The sequence below is a fragment of the Lutra lutra genome, chromosome 7, assembly GCF_902655055.1.
Source record: "Lutra lutra chromosome 7, mLutLut1.2, whole genome shotgun sequence".
NCBI classification, from domain to species: Eukaryota; Metazoa; Chordata; class Mammalia; order Carnivora; family Mustelidae; genus Lutra; species Lutra lutra.
Genome location: NC_062284.1, coordinates 16,131,598 through 16,148,524, shown reverse-complemented (window position 1 = coordinate 16,148,524; position 16,927 = coordinate 16,131,598). Strand labels below are relative to the sequence as shown.

General features: G+C 43.1%; 1 protein-coding gene across 2 annotated transcripts; it reads right to left on the bottom strand.

Annotated features, from left to right (window-relative positions):
- Positions 1-2,222: 2,222 nt before the first annotated feature.
- Positions 2,223-16,229, bottom strand: ARRDC4 (arrestin domain containing 4). Of its 2 annotated transcripts, XR_007128761.1 has the most exons (9): positions 15,713-16,229; positions 11,092-11,158; positions 10,703-10,850; positions 8,650-8,752; positions 7,380-7,636; positions 6,693-6,855; positions 5,426-5,580; positions 4,223-5,048; positions 2,223-4,189 (listed from the first exon to the last, which is right to left on the bottom strand). XR_007128761.1 is itself a non-coding variant. In XM_047737854.1 (8 exons), the coding sequence occupies exons 1-8, from the start codon at positions 15,999-16,001 to the stop codon at positions 4,992-4,994; spliced, it is 1,239 nt and encodes a 412-aa protein (XP_047593810.1). In that variant the 5' UTR covers positions 16,002-16,229; the 3' UTR covers positions 2,223-4,991. The 2 variants fall into 2 exon arrangements, 1 of the variants encoding a protein (XP_047593810.1); XM_047737854.1 differs by having other exon boundaries at positions 2,223-5,048.
- Positions 16,230-16,927: the final 698 nt, after the last annotated feature.

Sequence of the window (16,927 nt, the reverse complement as noted above, 5' to 3'; positions counted from 1 at the left end):
ACTCCGGCGACCTGGGTGGCTCAGTCGGTTAAGAATCTGATTTTGGCTCTGGTTGTGGTCCCAGGGTCCTGGATCAAGTCCCACACTGGGTTCCCTACTCAGCAGGAGCTGCCTTCTCCTTCCCCTTGCTTATGCTTTCTCTCTCTCTCTCAAATACATAAAATATATTTTTTAAAAAAGGTCAAATACTTCAATTCCTTGTTAAGCTAAAAATGAACCCCTAAAAATCTTTGTTACTTGCATTTCCGTATTTTTGTCCATAAAAGGTAGTTCTCAAAATCAAAACCAAAATATTTACAAAGGTATCATGCGCACGTTAGACATTTTCTTTGCAAATTGCAAAATGAAGTTTCAAAGCCAGTAATAGCCGATTTGTTGCTTCCAAAATGTCTCAGCTGGAACATAACGGCACAAACTGTTGTTACAACTTGCATGGATCTTAACGGTACTCCCCTGAGTGAAGAAGCCACTGGAAAAGGTACAGAACACTTCCATGTATCTAGCATTCTCAAAAATGACAAAATTACAGAGATAGAGGAGATTAGGGGATTAGGAAGGGGAGGGGGTTCAGGCACAGGGGCAGCCAGAGGGAGTTTCTTTGTGGTGATGGGATTTTTTTTTTTTATCTTGATTGTAGTGGAGATGGTATGAACCTAGGCATGATAAAATGTCAGGGAATTCTCTACAAAAACTGTATGCAAGAACAATGACTGCATTCAAAAACTAGCCAAATCCAAGTAAGTCCTGAATTCTAGTTAATGGTAGGTCGTGTGTCAGTGTCAGGGTCCTGATGTGGGTCATGTACTATAGTTATGAAAGATGTTCCCTTTGGGGGAGACTAGGTGATGGGGACGCATGATCTCTGTCCTATGATTGCAGTTTATGGGTCTCTAATTATTTCAAAATATAAAGTTCGAAACAAATCCCTCTGCTGAAGAAAAGATCCCAGCTACTAATTAAACCTCCTTAGGAAGCAATTTAGTCAAAGACTGGTATCCTTTCAGGAGGCAGGCCTTTTAGTCAGAAACAGAAGATTCTTGATTTAGCATATGCTTAGTATCCTGTTCTGCAAGGGTTACATTGTGTAGCTTAAAGTGGTTGCTCTTTCTGTGGCTTCTGTTAAACTAGTAGAATCAGGAAATCTTAGAGCAGAGATCTTACAGAGAATGTAGGTCAGACTTTGAGGTTCCACCTCTGCGTTTTTGGTATCCTCATTTGTAATAGGAGGGCTTTGTCCTAGATTCTTTGCTAATGTCCTGCTTAGTTCTAAATTTTAGAACCCACCACTTTGGCATAGAAACTACAGAAACAATAAGGGAAAACTGATAAATTCTGCCTCAGTATTTATTGCATGAGACAAATGTCTCCATTTATGTCGACTGCCAATGTGGACCTACAATCTCTTTATTTAAGACTATCTCCCATAGTATGAGCACCTGGAGAATAAATGATAAGGGCTCTACCACTTAGCTAAATTTGAGAATTTTCCAGAGGAGGGAGGATCTAGGCAGTTTTCTTGAGATGGATGTACCATTACATAGTCCTTGTACAAAATGTGTGGCTTTTACCCATTTGAAAGGGGAGGTTGACTTGGTCAGTGCCTTCTTGTATGGGTCCCTGGACAGCTCATCAGATGCACTAAATTAATCCCGGGGAAACACGTGGCCCATAAAACACAAAAGCTCCAGAAGCTTTAAAAAGTAACCATTGTCATTTGGGAATAAATGAAGGTAAACACGCTCTCAACAACCAAGACAGTTTAAGCTTACTCATGTTACCACTTTTCTTCATGGAATTTTTTTTTTTTTTAAGATTTTATTTATTTATTTGACAGGTAGAGATCACAAGCAGGCAGAGAGGCAGGCAGAGAGAGAGAGAGGAGGAAGCAGGCTCCCCGCTGAGCAGAGAGCCCCATGCGGGGCTTGATCCCAGGACCCTGAGACCATGACCTGAGCTGAAGGCAGAGGCTTTAACCCACTGAGCCACCCAGGCGCCCCTCTTCATGGAATTCTAAACACTGATTTCCTTGGGGAAACTAAGCCCACTGTAAAACCAGGCTCGGAAGCCCCCAGGGCCCTCTGACCTGCTGATAGTCCGCATATGCAACAAAGGATCTTAATTTAACATCAATTACACTTTGTCTTGTGGTACCCATTTCCCCTAAATCCGTAAGGATTTAAGTCATAGTCTTACAAAAACAAAGCAAACACAGAAGCAACACCTCACAGCCTTAGTGTCATTTTATTAACAAAAGGAACCCATGGGGTTCAAACCAGAGTACAAAATACAATCTTTATTTTTTTTTCCTGTGGGTTAAAGTGTTACATTTTTAATAATAAAAAATAAAAAAACTTTCATAGTTAACTTATCAAAAACAAACCCCCTGCCTATTGAGTTTCTTATTGTGCAAAACAAAAACATAAAAATTAAAGTTCCACTCATGGAAGGATTTTGTGTGCCAAAAGATGCACATTTTCAATTTCAAAAAATTTTGCATCAAAAAGAAAATTCTAAGGCCACAGTTTCTTTGCAAACTAAACAGAATAACAAGCAAATAGCAGCTAAATTTTTATCTTCATTCCCAAGAATTCTGTTGCAATGTAGAATTTTCTACATTCATAGAATAATTTCTTGATTATGAGAAAAGGTATGCAGTTTCAACCTACTGCTTAAAGTCAGATATACTGATACCAATTTGATAAGGCAAATCATACCTTTTACCTACTCTTTTAAGTGCTCCAAAATCAGCTTTGCTTTAATTTTGTGAGCACATTTCATGATGTCTCTGTTACAGGTGATAAAACAATCCTAGTGAAGGATTCCACTGAGTCATTGGAAGCCAATGACTCGGCTTTCTACATGGGGTCAAATAACTAAACTTCCTTTCTTCATACGGCTCTGCTTTGCTTCTTTCCCTTTATTTTTGGTATCACAAAGATGGACAATGTCTTGACAAGGCATATAAAGCACAGCTTAGAAGTCAAGAAACAATTGAAGAGGATCTTTTTCTTAGAGGAAAAACAAAACCGCTTAGATAACACTTAAACACACATACCTGTTTAAAAATACACAAAAACAAAGCAAAATTAAAAAAAAAAAAAGGCACTAAAAACCAAACCAGGAAATAAAGTTCTGTGACAATTTCAGTACCACAATTATTGGTGTACAGTTTTGCACTGTGATTTTAAATAGTGGCTTGCGATGAAAAAACTGCCTAAGATGCTTATGTGATTACAAAGAGAGGTATGTCCAGAAGGGGGAGAAATATACGTTTGCCTAATGCATGTAGAAAAATCCCTGATCAGATTGGCCAGCTAACTTCTAAATACAAAACTTAACCCTAGAGGAACTTTGATACTTGGGACTGAATATACCGACTGAAAGAAAAATCACTCGCTCTGGAGAATGAAGTATGGCATTCTGCATGGGAAGCACCAGGGTTTCTGGGTCGAACCCGTAGGACATTGAGAAAACCAAAGTACTCGGCTGGTCCAAAATCATTATCGTGGGGATCCCGCCTCCCCTCCATTCCACTTAGGGTCCAGGAACACTCTCAGCTCAGGAAACCGACAACAGATGAAAGGAGAAGTAAGGGGCCACGTGGGCACGAACAGAAGGGGCGTGGGGGATGGTAAAAACACTGCTCAGACTTCTAGCAGCAACACAATCTTGTTGGTCGGAATATCCTGAGGTTAAATGATAAAATATTGCACCAAAATGATAAAGAAAGAAAAAAAAATCACAGTTTAACTGGAACTACCGAGGAACTGGAATGGGAGTAAGAGTGCACAGCACAGGGACTGCTGTCTGCGGGCGTCAGGCTCTTGGCAGGAATTCAGTTTGTCCTTTTTAAAAACCATGGTTATTTGTACCCTCTTTTGATTTTGCATTTAATTTTAAATACCCTTTGGTAGACGTATATTTAACTTCCATCTGACACTAGCCGTACAGATCTCTCCCTTGGTCCACCTGCAGATTCAGTGATTCGGAAGAGGAGACTGCCATTGCCGATTAGCGGAAACTCCAAACAAGGCCCATCAGGCCTGGAGTTTTCAAAGGATTCTGATAACCCCACTAGAGGTAGGTTAAGAAAGGCTTTTGGGGTTTTTTTGGTTTTTTTTTTTTTGTACTTTTTTCCCTGTGTAGTTATCAAGGCAGTCTGAGGACATAACCTTTTTTTTTTTTCTTCCTTTTTTTCCCTTTTTTTTTTTTTTTTTCCTACTGTGATCCTAGGTGAATAAGACATGGAGAAAATCAAACACATATCCTACCAAAATACTTAAAGGGGGTAAAAAGTCTAGCCTTCGACAAAACGTGTTCTCATGCTGAAATTCATCTTTCCCCTCTGAACTGACATGCCTTGCAAGGAACCCTTTTCTCGATTTCATAATACTGTAGAGCTGATTTATAAAGTGAAACTGTGTCACCCCATTAGGACCTCATCAAAGGGTTCTCCCAGGGACTTTAGTCCTATGGGACACTGTAAGAAACCACGAAGCCCCTGGATGTTAGCGTCACAATGCATCTTTAGGGCAGGCCTTTCCTGTTGTGCTGCTACCTCCTTCAAAATCAAGGCTCCCAATGAGTCTATACTTCCTTAAAGCTTGGGCTAACTTCTGTTCCACTTGGAGAAACCTTTTTAAAGTGACACTTGTGTAGCGTTTCCACTCTCCGCACAGTCTCTTCTCTTGAGCTCAGGCACCCTTCACTTACTCGGTCACCATCAGGACTTCCGGGACGTTCTTGTCGCGCTGACTTTCCACATCTGCTTCGCTGCATTAAAGGGGACACACAACCGTATCATCCACTTGTGCAGTGATCCTGTTGGCTCACTGGGAAGTTCACATATTCTTTGATTTCCATCACCTTCGATCTGGACGTTCATTTCTGTTCTTGCTCTCCTCTTCTCTCCCTCTTTTCCAAAAAGGCAAGGTGGGGGAAGGAACGGATACTCGAATCTGGTGATGAACACAGTGACTTCTGATATTTGTTCAGAGAATGAAGGAAACGGGCTGGGTCTCCTCAACATCAGGTGGATGTGGGTCAACCTGCAGAAGGAGAGAGGACCAGGCTTACTAACCCCAGGACCCGACAAATGATCTCAGTGTCTATTTCTAATTACACGGTGGTTAGAAGCCAAGCTGCTTTGAGCCTATTAATAAGAAGTCCCAGCGGGTCACTTAAGTGCTCTGTACTCCACGGCCACAGAACACAATTTAAAGGCGATCACAGTACTCCACGGGCATGCTATCATTTACAAAGAAAATATTACAAAAGGAGGTAATTGGATCAGTGCCGGTCTATCATCACTAGAAGACTTTTTTAAGTATGTATCCCTTACTAATTAGGAATCAGCAACAGATACTTATAAAGGATTATTTCCCAAGGGCAAACTAAAAGTCTCATTTTCTTTAATTTTGCTTACCTCTGAATAAAGAGGCGGAGGCTGAAACCGGAATTCCTGTATGCAAGCGAACATGGGACAGCATGCTTCTCCCTCACAGTTAGGGGGCTGGGGGTAAGGAGGCACATGTCGAGAGAATTCCTCCTCGGACACCACATCTGCATAATTTGGTGGCGCTGCGACAAAAACAGAGTCTCAGAAATCCATGCAAAAATTCATCACATCAATCTCTTCTGAACGCTTACCAAAATAAGAAATTTAGCTAAATTTGCAAACAATGGTTTCCCCCCACCTCTAACGAGCAAGTTTTTGTGCCCATCAAGACAGAATATTCTGCTGTTGTGAAATCACTACTAAGTTACTGTATTCTACTCTTTTTTTGTTCAAAACTGTGAACTTTATTGATAAAAATATGATAATAAACTATAATTGTTCATTGACTTACTTTGCAGTTACCATCCTGCAAATTCATATTAAAACTGGGCAAATAATACTATTTATATGTACACCAAGATTAGGTAATTATAAAAACACCTTCATTAATACGAGGTGGTATAAAATTCTGTGTGAACAATTCTTTGTGCAGAACGGTCTTGTGCATTCCAAGACACATAGCATCTCCGCTTTCTGCTAATTAAAATGCCAGTTGGGCTCCAAACAACAAACACTCTCCCCTGTTTCCAAACCTCTCCTGGGGGTCACTACCATTCCTATTGAAAACTGTTGTTTTAGGCAAAACCTTCCAATAAAATTAGTTTATGATCTTTCCTGGGTCTGCAGGTCACAGGATCAACAATACTCTGGAAAATGAGCCCTTTGGTCATTTACTTTCAAATCATCCTGACATCTAAGCTGCAGCGCTTCTGGGTATAAGTGTCCCCCAGTATGGATGTATCCGGGGACCTCTAGGTTGTCCTAGGTTGTATTCTACTCTTCTAAGAGGTATAGGTTATAGTGCAGGTGAGAAAAAGAAAATCACTGAAATGAGGCTACAGAAAATACATAGCACTGTATGCTGATTCTATCTTGTGTTGTCTTACTGTTAATAAATGGGAATCGAGCGATGAAGACTATATTCTAGGCTCTGCCATCGGCACCTCTGTGTCCAGGATAAGCTAGGCTCTCCAGGTCCCTGCCAGGAAGGCAGTTTTGTAATGTCCAGTACTCAAAAGAGTCTGGAAAGCTGTGGTGGCGGGAGTCACCGTCGTCTGAGCACCGGTGGTCTTACGCGGTCCTCAGGGGCCCTACGTGTAACACCCCACGCGGAAAGAACGTCCAAGCCTCGTACCTTCGGGCTGCTCCGGCAGAGTCAGTGTCAGCCAGCTCATGTCCACACTGAACCGGCTGGCGACGCTAGAGTTTCTGCTGCCAAAACCGTGGTACGGAATTGTGCCAATCACTAAGGGCAGCTCGAGCATCAATTTTTTAGCACCAGGAATGTGAATATACACCTAACAGGTCAAAAAAAAAAAAAAAAAAAAAAAAAAAAAAAGAAGAAGAAGAAGAAGAAGAAGAAGAGAGAAAGGCAAAATTCTAAGTTAGACCTTCAATTTAGTTTTTCACAGAAGCAAGATCTTTGTTGCCTGCCACCACTTCCCCAAGAAAACTGTAAATGATCGTGACCAAATAAAATGAAGAACAAACCAGATGAAGATCCCAGGAAATCCAGGGACTGCTCTGCGATGGGGAACGGTAGCCTTAACATACTTTACTGTAAGTGAGCACGGCTTACATAGTAATTATAAAAAATGAAGTCTATGTTTTCAGTATAACAAAGACCCCTTAATGCATGTTAGTTAATTCAGTTCCTTAGGGGGACGGCTTTCAATTAAGAACAAAGGCCAGTCTTCACCATCCCCGGGTCTGCTATAATGCTGACCTACAAGGACACTTCCCCAGGTATGACATGTGCATATTTGTGAGGATACGGCAGTGAGTGACGCATATTTTCCATCGTATGGAGCTCTCCACTTACAGCTAAGGAATAGTCTACTCGGATAATGCAGCAATCCAGGATGGACGGAGTAACAGGTGGGATCTTCAGAGTCTTCCCATTCCACGTGTCAGTGCCCCCAGAAGCGATGTGGTTTCCTCGCACGTTGGCAACCATGTGCCGGACGGTCTTTGTTCTCCCACTTGCCAAATATGTCTGGGTTTGGAAAATAGCAGCTTTGGGAACAATTAGCCGAGAGGAACAATTCTCTATCTCTGCATAGATTGGAATGGCTTCTCCTAAAAAGAGAACAAAAACACCTTTAGAGACTTTTCAGAAAGTTTTTACCATGGTGGAAGAGAGCCATTAACCAATTAAGGCAAAAGTCGCCACGCGAACTTTGATGGAAAACTTGTATTGTGAATCTGCATCAGAGATCTGAGAATTCACTACAGATCTTGGTAGATACTGGCTTCTACTTATTGCATTATTTGCTTCTCTAATGTAGCAATAGTACGTTGCCAGTTTGAAAGATATGTAAATGACTAGCATCTATAAAAATTAAGAAAAGACCTAAAAATAAATGACCCAGTACTATGTTAAGTACAAAAGATCACTAACAAACTCATTAATGCCCATCAAGTTAAAATCTACCTAACAGAGGAACACAGACGTTGCATTTAAGGAACCCATGTGAAGGCATAAATGAAACAATGGGCGGAGCAGGTGACTTTCCCACCCCCATTATGTGTCCACCATTCCACCACCTGGACCACATCCAACCCCAGTGAGCTAGAATCCTGGAGTGGAGGCCAGGCCCGGTGGACAGAATCAGATCCTTCACAAATGGTGGTTCCAGTATCGATCTGTCTGTTCGGGAAGTTCCTGCTCTACACGCTCACACCCCGTGTTTGTGCACACATCCCCGGCACGGGGTCAGAACGCCCCACAGGAGTTTCATGTCGCGACGGCGTTTCATGTCGCGACGGCGCTCTTCTGAGCAACACTGCTCCTGACATTCTTTTGCAACATCAAGTAAAATGCTGGCATTTTCCCATTCTCCCAGTTTTAGTCTTTGTCACTCAAGTGAAAGGACCGAAGTCAGAAATACCAGTAGTTTTACTGGACTCCACTCATCCAAACAAAAATACGTACATATCCATTATTTATATGAAAAACAGAAAGCCATATTATCCATGTTTTAAAACAGACTTTACCTCATGAATTACAAAACACACTATTTAAAAATCACTTAAAAGTAGCTAATAACATGCATGACTCTTCCATTTGGACTTTCAAACATTTTGCTTACCATTACAGTATCCTTTTCTTTCAATTTTGGCACTCAGTGAGACAGGACCAGATGTGAAAAACCAACAGCCAACCATTTTCTCTTGAGTTTTCAATACAGGGGTCTTGAAAATTTCAAATAATAACATGACTTTAATTAAACCAGTAGAAAACTCACAGAACTTAAAATTACATCATTCTTTATTCAACAGTTGAGTAGAAAGGTCTTCTAGGAAACAAATCAACTTTTTCATCCTCATGGGACATATTAGGCAAAATACTTGCTAAAACATAAAGCATTAAAAAAATCATTCTCTTTTTAGGAAAACTAAGATGAATTGTCAGACTCAAATAAGCTGATACCATCCTATTTTATCCTACAATCATTATAATTCTGGGAAATGATATGCCTTCCCTTAAGGTAATGATAAAAAATAACAGTAGAAACTATTAACATGACAGAGATTTTTTTTCTTTTAAAGACTTTACATGTAGGTTAAGTAAAAGAAGAAATGGTATAAAAATCAATGATCAAAATCTTCTATTTGTTTTGGCATCTAAAATAAAGAAGAAGCAAATAGCCTTTTCCTGAATTCAGAAATGCATGATTAGGCAGAAATTTCAAGTGCCCATTATTGAGACTGGTTTGGGGTCCTGTGTGAGGACAGCACAACACGCCTACCATAATGGACCCACTAAGTTACTGAACAGACCTCCCCACCTTTAGCATCTAAAATGCTCCATTTAAAAGATGCACAAACCAAAAAAGCTCATCGTAAAACCTAAAGCTGCAATTTTTTTACTTAAAAAATATTAAAGGATTAGTAGTTTCTCTTTTTGGCAAAAAAAAATAAAATCTCCCTAAATCCTTTGCCACAATGGTCCCATAGTTTAGAAATAGTCACCTTCCCAATTCTAAGTAGTTCTAAAAGCACAAGACAGTATTGTCAATTTGCAAAAAAAAACAAGACAAAAACAAAACAACAAAAAAACCTAAGGTGTTACGTGGATGGTAACTTCCAGCTGTAACTGGAGCCTCAGCCTGGTCGGCGGGGTGCTGTCCCCAAGGGACCACGCGGCTAGAGCGTAACCAATACACCGCCACCTTCTCGAAGTGAACATTACAGTGAAGTCCATTCCATTTTCGAATGAAAATTGGGTGAAACACCTTTGAACTTGTTTTTTTACTCTTCTCTTTAAAAACACTGGCTAGCAAAAGAAACCCCCAGCACTAATGATACATCTTTGGAGCATCCGTATCATGATGGAAAGTTCAAATTATCCCAGTATTTTCTATGAAGTAAAAAAAAAAAAAAAAAAAAAAAAAAAAAATCATTCATTCATATTTAAATGAAGAACCATTAGGTCCTCATAGCTATCATGAAAGTACAAGGTATAATTTTATATTATTTTGATAATATGGGTTTAGATAAAAGAATCTAGCTCATTAGCTCCCATCTTGCCTATTCTGTTGTTACTTACAGCCTAATCTTTCTTATCAGCCTACAGTATTTCTGGTGATGATTAGAAGTTCAATGCTTTAATGTGGCCAAATCTGTCATAAGGAAATGATAAGAGAAAGGCTCTCCACAGCAGCTGCACGCACTTACTTAATGTTGGAAAATGACATGCAAAATGGAAGGATACATAGCATAATGGCCTGAGCCTCAATAACAGGCTGAGCTTGATTAATACTCTTCCATAATTACTGTTCCTCAACCTGCTATTATTGAAGAGTTTAGAATACCACCGCCCCGTGAATGTGGCCGCTCTGGGAAAAGTAAGCCCTCTCTGTGTGTGCATTAGTGTTATTAAGCCTTATTAATGCATTTCAAGCCTGTGTAACTTTTTGGCAAAAGCAGCCCCGAACAACGGAGACATAATCAATAGTATTAACACACACAATTTGTAATTTGCCCAACCTAGAATCACACATTTATCGCGAAGGCCCACGGGTTACAATTTTGTATCAGAAAGTGACAGGACGGGCTAGCGCCGCATGGGCTTGGTGTACACAGCAGTACTGATGGAAGCAAGGAAGGGAGGGGAGGAGGAAGAGGAGGAGGAAGACTCACTAGTAATGCTGGTGTGTTGACATCGATGTGACTAACAACCTGGAGCTCCCGCTTCACACTCTGGTCAGGTACCTTGGGTCTTTCCAAAACTGCCCTCACACAGTACTGAATACTTCCGTATTTCCCGGTGAATGAGGTTACTAAAGGTCTGAAACAAACCGAAGAGGTTAATTGAGAAGTTTATCTTTCAGTGAAACACTACTGGAGAAACACCCTTAAAGTGTTGGTTTGGGTTAAAAAAAATAAGAAGAATGTGAACAGGGGAAGTCTGTGAGGGGTTATTCAAGATCAATGGGCATCACTGAGTTTCAGAGATACTCTGCACCCTCCCCTCGGGACTGGCGTATTGCAGAGAAAGAAAATCATAAAAGTAGTATTGTTTCACTTACTCAGATGGAAGTTGAAAGCTAAATGGAAATTCATGTTTTCCAGGCTGTAGTAAGAGGATGCCTTCACCTAAAAAAGAAAATACATTTTTAACTGAGGTTCCTATTAGATCAAGAATTTTTACAACTTAAGTCCTATTTTTTTAAAGGGAGGTTTCCCCCGGAGTATCCAGGATACTCCAAAAAGTACATTAATCTCTAAGATTTAGAGAATTAGAATGTCAATCAGTTTCTACCAAGTTTCATTAATTTCAAACCATATATATACACGCATACAGCTTCCACCTTTAGAGAGACCAATCACACAAGTATCAGAACCCAGAGGTCACATGTACATACACATTATGTATATACATGCACATATATGTATACATGCACACACAAGTATACCTGTAACATGTGGGTGCGTGTACACATACACATTTGCCCACTCATAAACTAGCACAAGTGTCCCAACATTATATTATAAACACACGCCAATGCTATTACACTAATAGTATATGTTATAGTATACTATTATACTAATACGAAATACCAATATTAAAATGGATTAAAAGCTGATTTAGCAAAAAATGCATCTATTTATTTCGGGTGTACCATAAAAATCTGATTCTGTATTCCTTAGGCAAAAATGCAAAACAAAGGTGAAAAATTTCCTTAGGATATTGTGAAGATTGAGTATAATTCCAAACAGCCAAACCAACAGGACAACTTACGAGGTAAGGGTCATGCATTTACACTTAAGCTCTACCAATTAATAGGTGGTTAGTTAATTGGTGGTTAAGTCAACATATAGAGCAGGGTCTGCCAAGCACAGCCACGACTCCTCCCTCCCAGTCTGGGCCTGGGTCAGCCAGCTGGGTTTTCTCTCACGCAGAGGCTTAGCCCCGCTTGTCAAGGCCGAGCTGCAGGGGGCAGATGGACCCTGGGAGGCCGGGGCGCTGCTGGAGTTCCCATGAACACACAAACAACCGGCATCATTCAGATCCAAAGTCAACTCCAGGCTGTCACGTGGTTCAGACAGCTCTGCCGAGATACTTAGAAACTTACCCTTCACTTTATGCTCATCGATTCAAGTTCTGAACTAAACCCCCTCATGAAGGGTGGCATGATTCAGAGGAAGAAAGTGCAACAGAGATGAGAACTTTCTTCAAGATTTGCCTGGTCAGTTGATACTAAAAACAGAGCTTCCTACTGTATCCGTTCGTTCAAAAAAGAGAGAGACATTTAAAGGGCTGGTAAAATGGAGTATTTTTTCACTTACTAGAAACAATTAACATTTTAACCTTGTACTTTCAGAAAAGAGGAATGCATTATTGGCCCATTTAGTCTTCTGAATCTGTCCCCAATTTTCAGCATGTAATATATTAGGGGGAATAAAAGTAAGGTTATTTACCACTGAAAGGTCATTCAAATAAGAAACACAGCACAAGTAGGGGACTTGGAGGCAAAGTGAACAAGGGACAGGGACATGAGGCCCTGTTCAACCACAGTGATGAAGGTGGTCCCCAGGGCTCAGCGGTGCCCAGAACTGTCCTCCCAGTGAGACTCAGCACTGTTACAGCTGTGCTAGAGAGTAAAAGGCTCCAGGCAGTCCCGATGAGAGCTGGACTAAAGTTCTAAGTTACAATCCTTAGACTACGGAATATGACAAGCCGTGTACTTTACAATGTTTAGAAACGTGGGTTTCATGTGAGTTCAAACCTCACAGCGCTTAGACAGCAGGCATGGTGGATACAAAGATGAGTAAGGTCAATCCTCAGACAGACCACAGGAGGAGAGGCTACAGACACACACACAGTAATGAGCACAGAGTGCAGGAGCCCCAGGAGGGGACAGTACCTGCTCTGCACCTGAGAGCTAGCACGGAGAGGCGCAGGAGGGGGTTTCAGAGGAAGGGAACAGCATGAGGCTGTGCACAGTGGGCATGTATGTAGAAGAGCATTACTTGGGCTACCGAGAGAGAGAAAATTCTCTTATCATAGAGAATACAAATGAACACAGGAACTGGAACATTTAAAACAAGACTTTCAATCACCTCCATATATAAATAGGAACACAAATGGAGAAAGTTGATAAACCTAGCTTATAGGGTTTGGAAACAAATCTTAGTTTTCTTCCTTTCTCCTATGACTATTATTTTTTTGTTAAAAGTTTCACAAGCTGAATCACGTGCCCATTTCCGCCTCTGTTCTCATGATTCAGTGCTTCTGCCTTATACAGTGAGGACTACAGTGTCACAGAGAGGCATTCCAGTCACCAATGTTCTTACGGCCTGAGCTCCTCACTCAGGGCACTAAGTGGGAGCTTAGAGCATCATTACAGAGTCAGAGACTTGGGCTCAGGAAGGTTCAGGGACTCCCACAAGGTCATACTGCTGGTGGGTGACCAAGTAAAACCAATTCTCTGTCCTGTCTTGTCTTTTTATTTTTTTATTTATTAAGATTTTATTTATTTATTTGACAGAGAGAGATCACAAGTAGACGGAGAGGAAGGCAGAGAGAGAGAGAGAGAGAGAGAGGGAAGCAGGCTTCTTGCTGAGCAGAGAGCCCGATGTGGGACTCGATCCCAGGACCCTGAGATCATGACCTGAGCCGAAGGCAGCGGCTTAACCCACTGAGCCACCCAGGCGCCCCTCTGTCTTGTCTTTTTACCATAATTCCTCAATTATTAAAAAAAAAAACATGAAGAAAATCAATCACAATGATAGCAAGTAGATTAGATTAGCAGTGCCAAACAGTTATCTAGGGAGGTTTCCTGAAAATAGATCTCATAGACACATTTTCCAAAAATCTAGATTTCTAAAAATCTCTTTGGGTAACTGAAATTCAGCTAGTTTTTGTAAAACAAATGACCCTGAGAATCTACAATTATGTAAAAAGTTGATAACTTCTTCCAAGCTATAGATATTACGTGTCCTTTTTTTTTTCTCATGAGATCCCCTAAAGCAAACTATGATTTTTTTTAAATAAAACAATTTTTGCCGATATTTGGTATGATATCTTTTGAGAAAACAAGCTAAAATTTTTCAGCTTGCCTAGGCTAGGACATTCTATTCCATCAGAATGAAAAAGCAAGATCTAGCCTGTAATTCTAAATAGTATTTGTCAGACCAGATTCTACCAAAGCAATTTCTTTATTGCTAATCCCAGGTCCAACTGCTATTACTCTCACTTCTATTTACTCAGTAGTTATGGGCACAGAGATCTAGAGAGTCCAAAGTCCTGGAAAAAACCACTTGACGTCTCTCTTCCATGATCCTTGACTCCAGTCAGCCATCTTGAAAATCTGTGTTGTCCCAACCACTGGGGGAGGCATGTGTGTGCTGATCCTGGAAACCACACTGAGGGGAGGGTGACCCAACACACTGCACTGGTGAATTCAAAAGAAGGCTTTGGTTCCAAATATGCTCTTTCCTCACTACAATACTTGGGATCACTGGATTCTCACATACTTTGAGGATTTAACTGCGAACAGTCTACTTCTCCAATGTAGGAAAAGACAAAATTGCACATACTACTTACTGTGTATAAGACACAGAGAAGGTTAAAGCCTTAAGATTGGTTATACCATTTTCTCCTTCTATAGATAAAAGCTGAAGCTGATTAGGCAGGAAGGTAAAATAGTTTAAAGCACCTACCACCAGCTTCATGAAGAGCAAGACTCACTGTTCCTAGTATTTTCATGATTAAGATGATCAATTTTTGCATAGTTCTTATATACAATTCTATAAAATTTTATACTTACACACGTAGCATACAAACAGATGAAACAGCTATGTCATGGTTGCCACATAAGCACTTGGAAAGACCTGCACTATTAACTGGACTTCACAAGAGTGGACTAGAAGTGGGTAATCGTTCTTCCCGAAATTTACAACACCCGGATCCCACTGTCTCAAAAGGCCTACACTGCGGCTGGGAGGGGAGGGGGATGTTGCAAGTTAACAAAAAGAAGCAAAGAATAAAAGACAAAATATAGGGCAGAAGCAGAACTCTTAAGTTACTCTGCTCCCAGAAGAGAGAAACCAAGTATGATGGTCAAGAAACACTTCCGTTGAACTCCTTGAACTACTTCCCTCTTCCCAAGACTGAGGTTTTGCTAATTCATCTTGAACCAAGAACGAATCTACCTCCAAGATGGGAAGAAGGGGAGGCCCATAAAACACTGAGCACCAAGCATGGAACCTCATCGTCTGATTCCGCTCTCCATCCCTCAGGCCAGAAGGGACTGGACGTAGATCTTCAGGTCTTAGATTTCTGACTGCTCATCACAGGTTCCCATGGCAACGGTTCATTCCAGCCGCGGTCCTGGAAGGTCCTGGGACGCCTGGCGCTGGGCAGGCCCAAGCGAGCCGGCCGTGAGGAGCCGGGTAGACGTGCGCACTCCCCTCGCGGGATCGCCCCAGTGCTTTGCAACGGGAGGCACAGGCATTGTTACCCTCCCGTCACCGGCCACCAAACCGAGGCTCCCGCCACCAAGTGGGCGGACCCCAGCCCCGGATCCCGCCCCCACCCCCCTAGCCGGTGGGCATCCCCCGGCGCGCGCCCTCCCGGTTCCCGCCAGCCCCTCTGCGGAGCCTCCGTGACCCACTGGGGACCCCGGGGCCGTGGCCCTCGCTCACCGGCCGGGGGCTCGCGCAGGCTCAGGCGCACGTTCAAGTACTCCACCTCCGAGGCGGCGGCCGGGGATGCGGCGCCAGGGCTCGGGCCCCAGGCGGCAGTGGCTCGGCCGTGGGCCTCCAGACGCAGCGCGCGCAGGGCCACCGGCTCGGCCGCCTCCAGCAGCACGTGTCCCGCCACCGTCTCGCCGCTCGAGTAGCAGCCCTTGCGCTCATCCTCGAACACCAGACCCAAGCTCTTCACGCGGCCCTCGGAGCCCACGGCCGCCGCGGACCCCGCCTCGCCGCCCATCCCGCCGGGCGATGGGGCCGCGCTAGGGAGATCGGCAGCTGCCCGGAGCCGGCCTGGCGAGCGGAGGGGCGCCGCTGTCACGGGCGCCCGCCGCACGCTGAGGGCAGCTGCGGCCGCTGTGCGGTACCGGGTGAAGCCCTGGCGCGCTGCGGGGCCTATCGCTTTAACAAACCCCGGTGGGCCTGGACAGGGGCCGGGACAGCCCACCCCCGGCGCGCGCCCATAGGCCGGCTGTGAGTCCCGCCTCGTGCCGATTGGTTGTAAATGGCTACTGAGTCATTTCATAGGCGCTCCCACGCACCGGATGGCGCAGGTAGGCAGTGCGTGATCAGACAGCAGTGACCAATCGGGGTACGCAGGCGTACACGTGCACAGGCCGCTTATTGGCTGGAACAAGGCACAGTCCTGGGGCACTGACCAATAGTGAGGCTGTGCGCCCATGTGGACAGATAGTGGGAAACAATATTTGTTAGGGAGGGGGCGGAACCGGGAAATCTCGGGCTCGCGGAGTGTCAGCCGTTCCCATGGTTACGAACGGGGGCGGGGTTTCTGGCGGCGTGGGGCCTGTTTGCAGAAGTCTCTGGGTTCTCACTGGTATATGCGGTTGTGACTGCAACTGGCTCGTATTTATGATTTAATCTGCAGTATTTTGGGGGAAATACATACCCTGGAAAATGGAACTCAGCAATAATTCTGTGAGTTTTGGGTGGGTGGCCAGCTGTCTGGAAGCTTTCATGGATAACTTGGTAACTACCAACCTCCAGGTTCCCAAGCCCCGCCTCTCTAAGGTCTCGCAATTCCCAGCCTGAGAAAGAACCACAGACTGGATGAACGCTCTGATTCTCAACCTGGCACAACACCCAAGGAGTTCTGCTGGGCTCACAGGTTTCCTAAGCTGGTATTCGAATAGCCTAGAACACGGATTC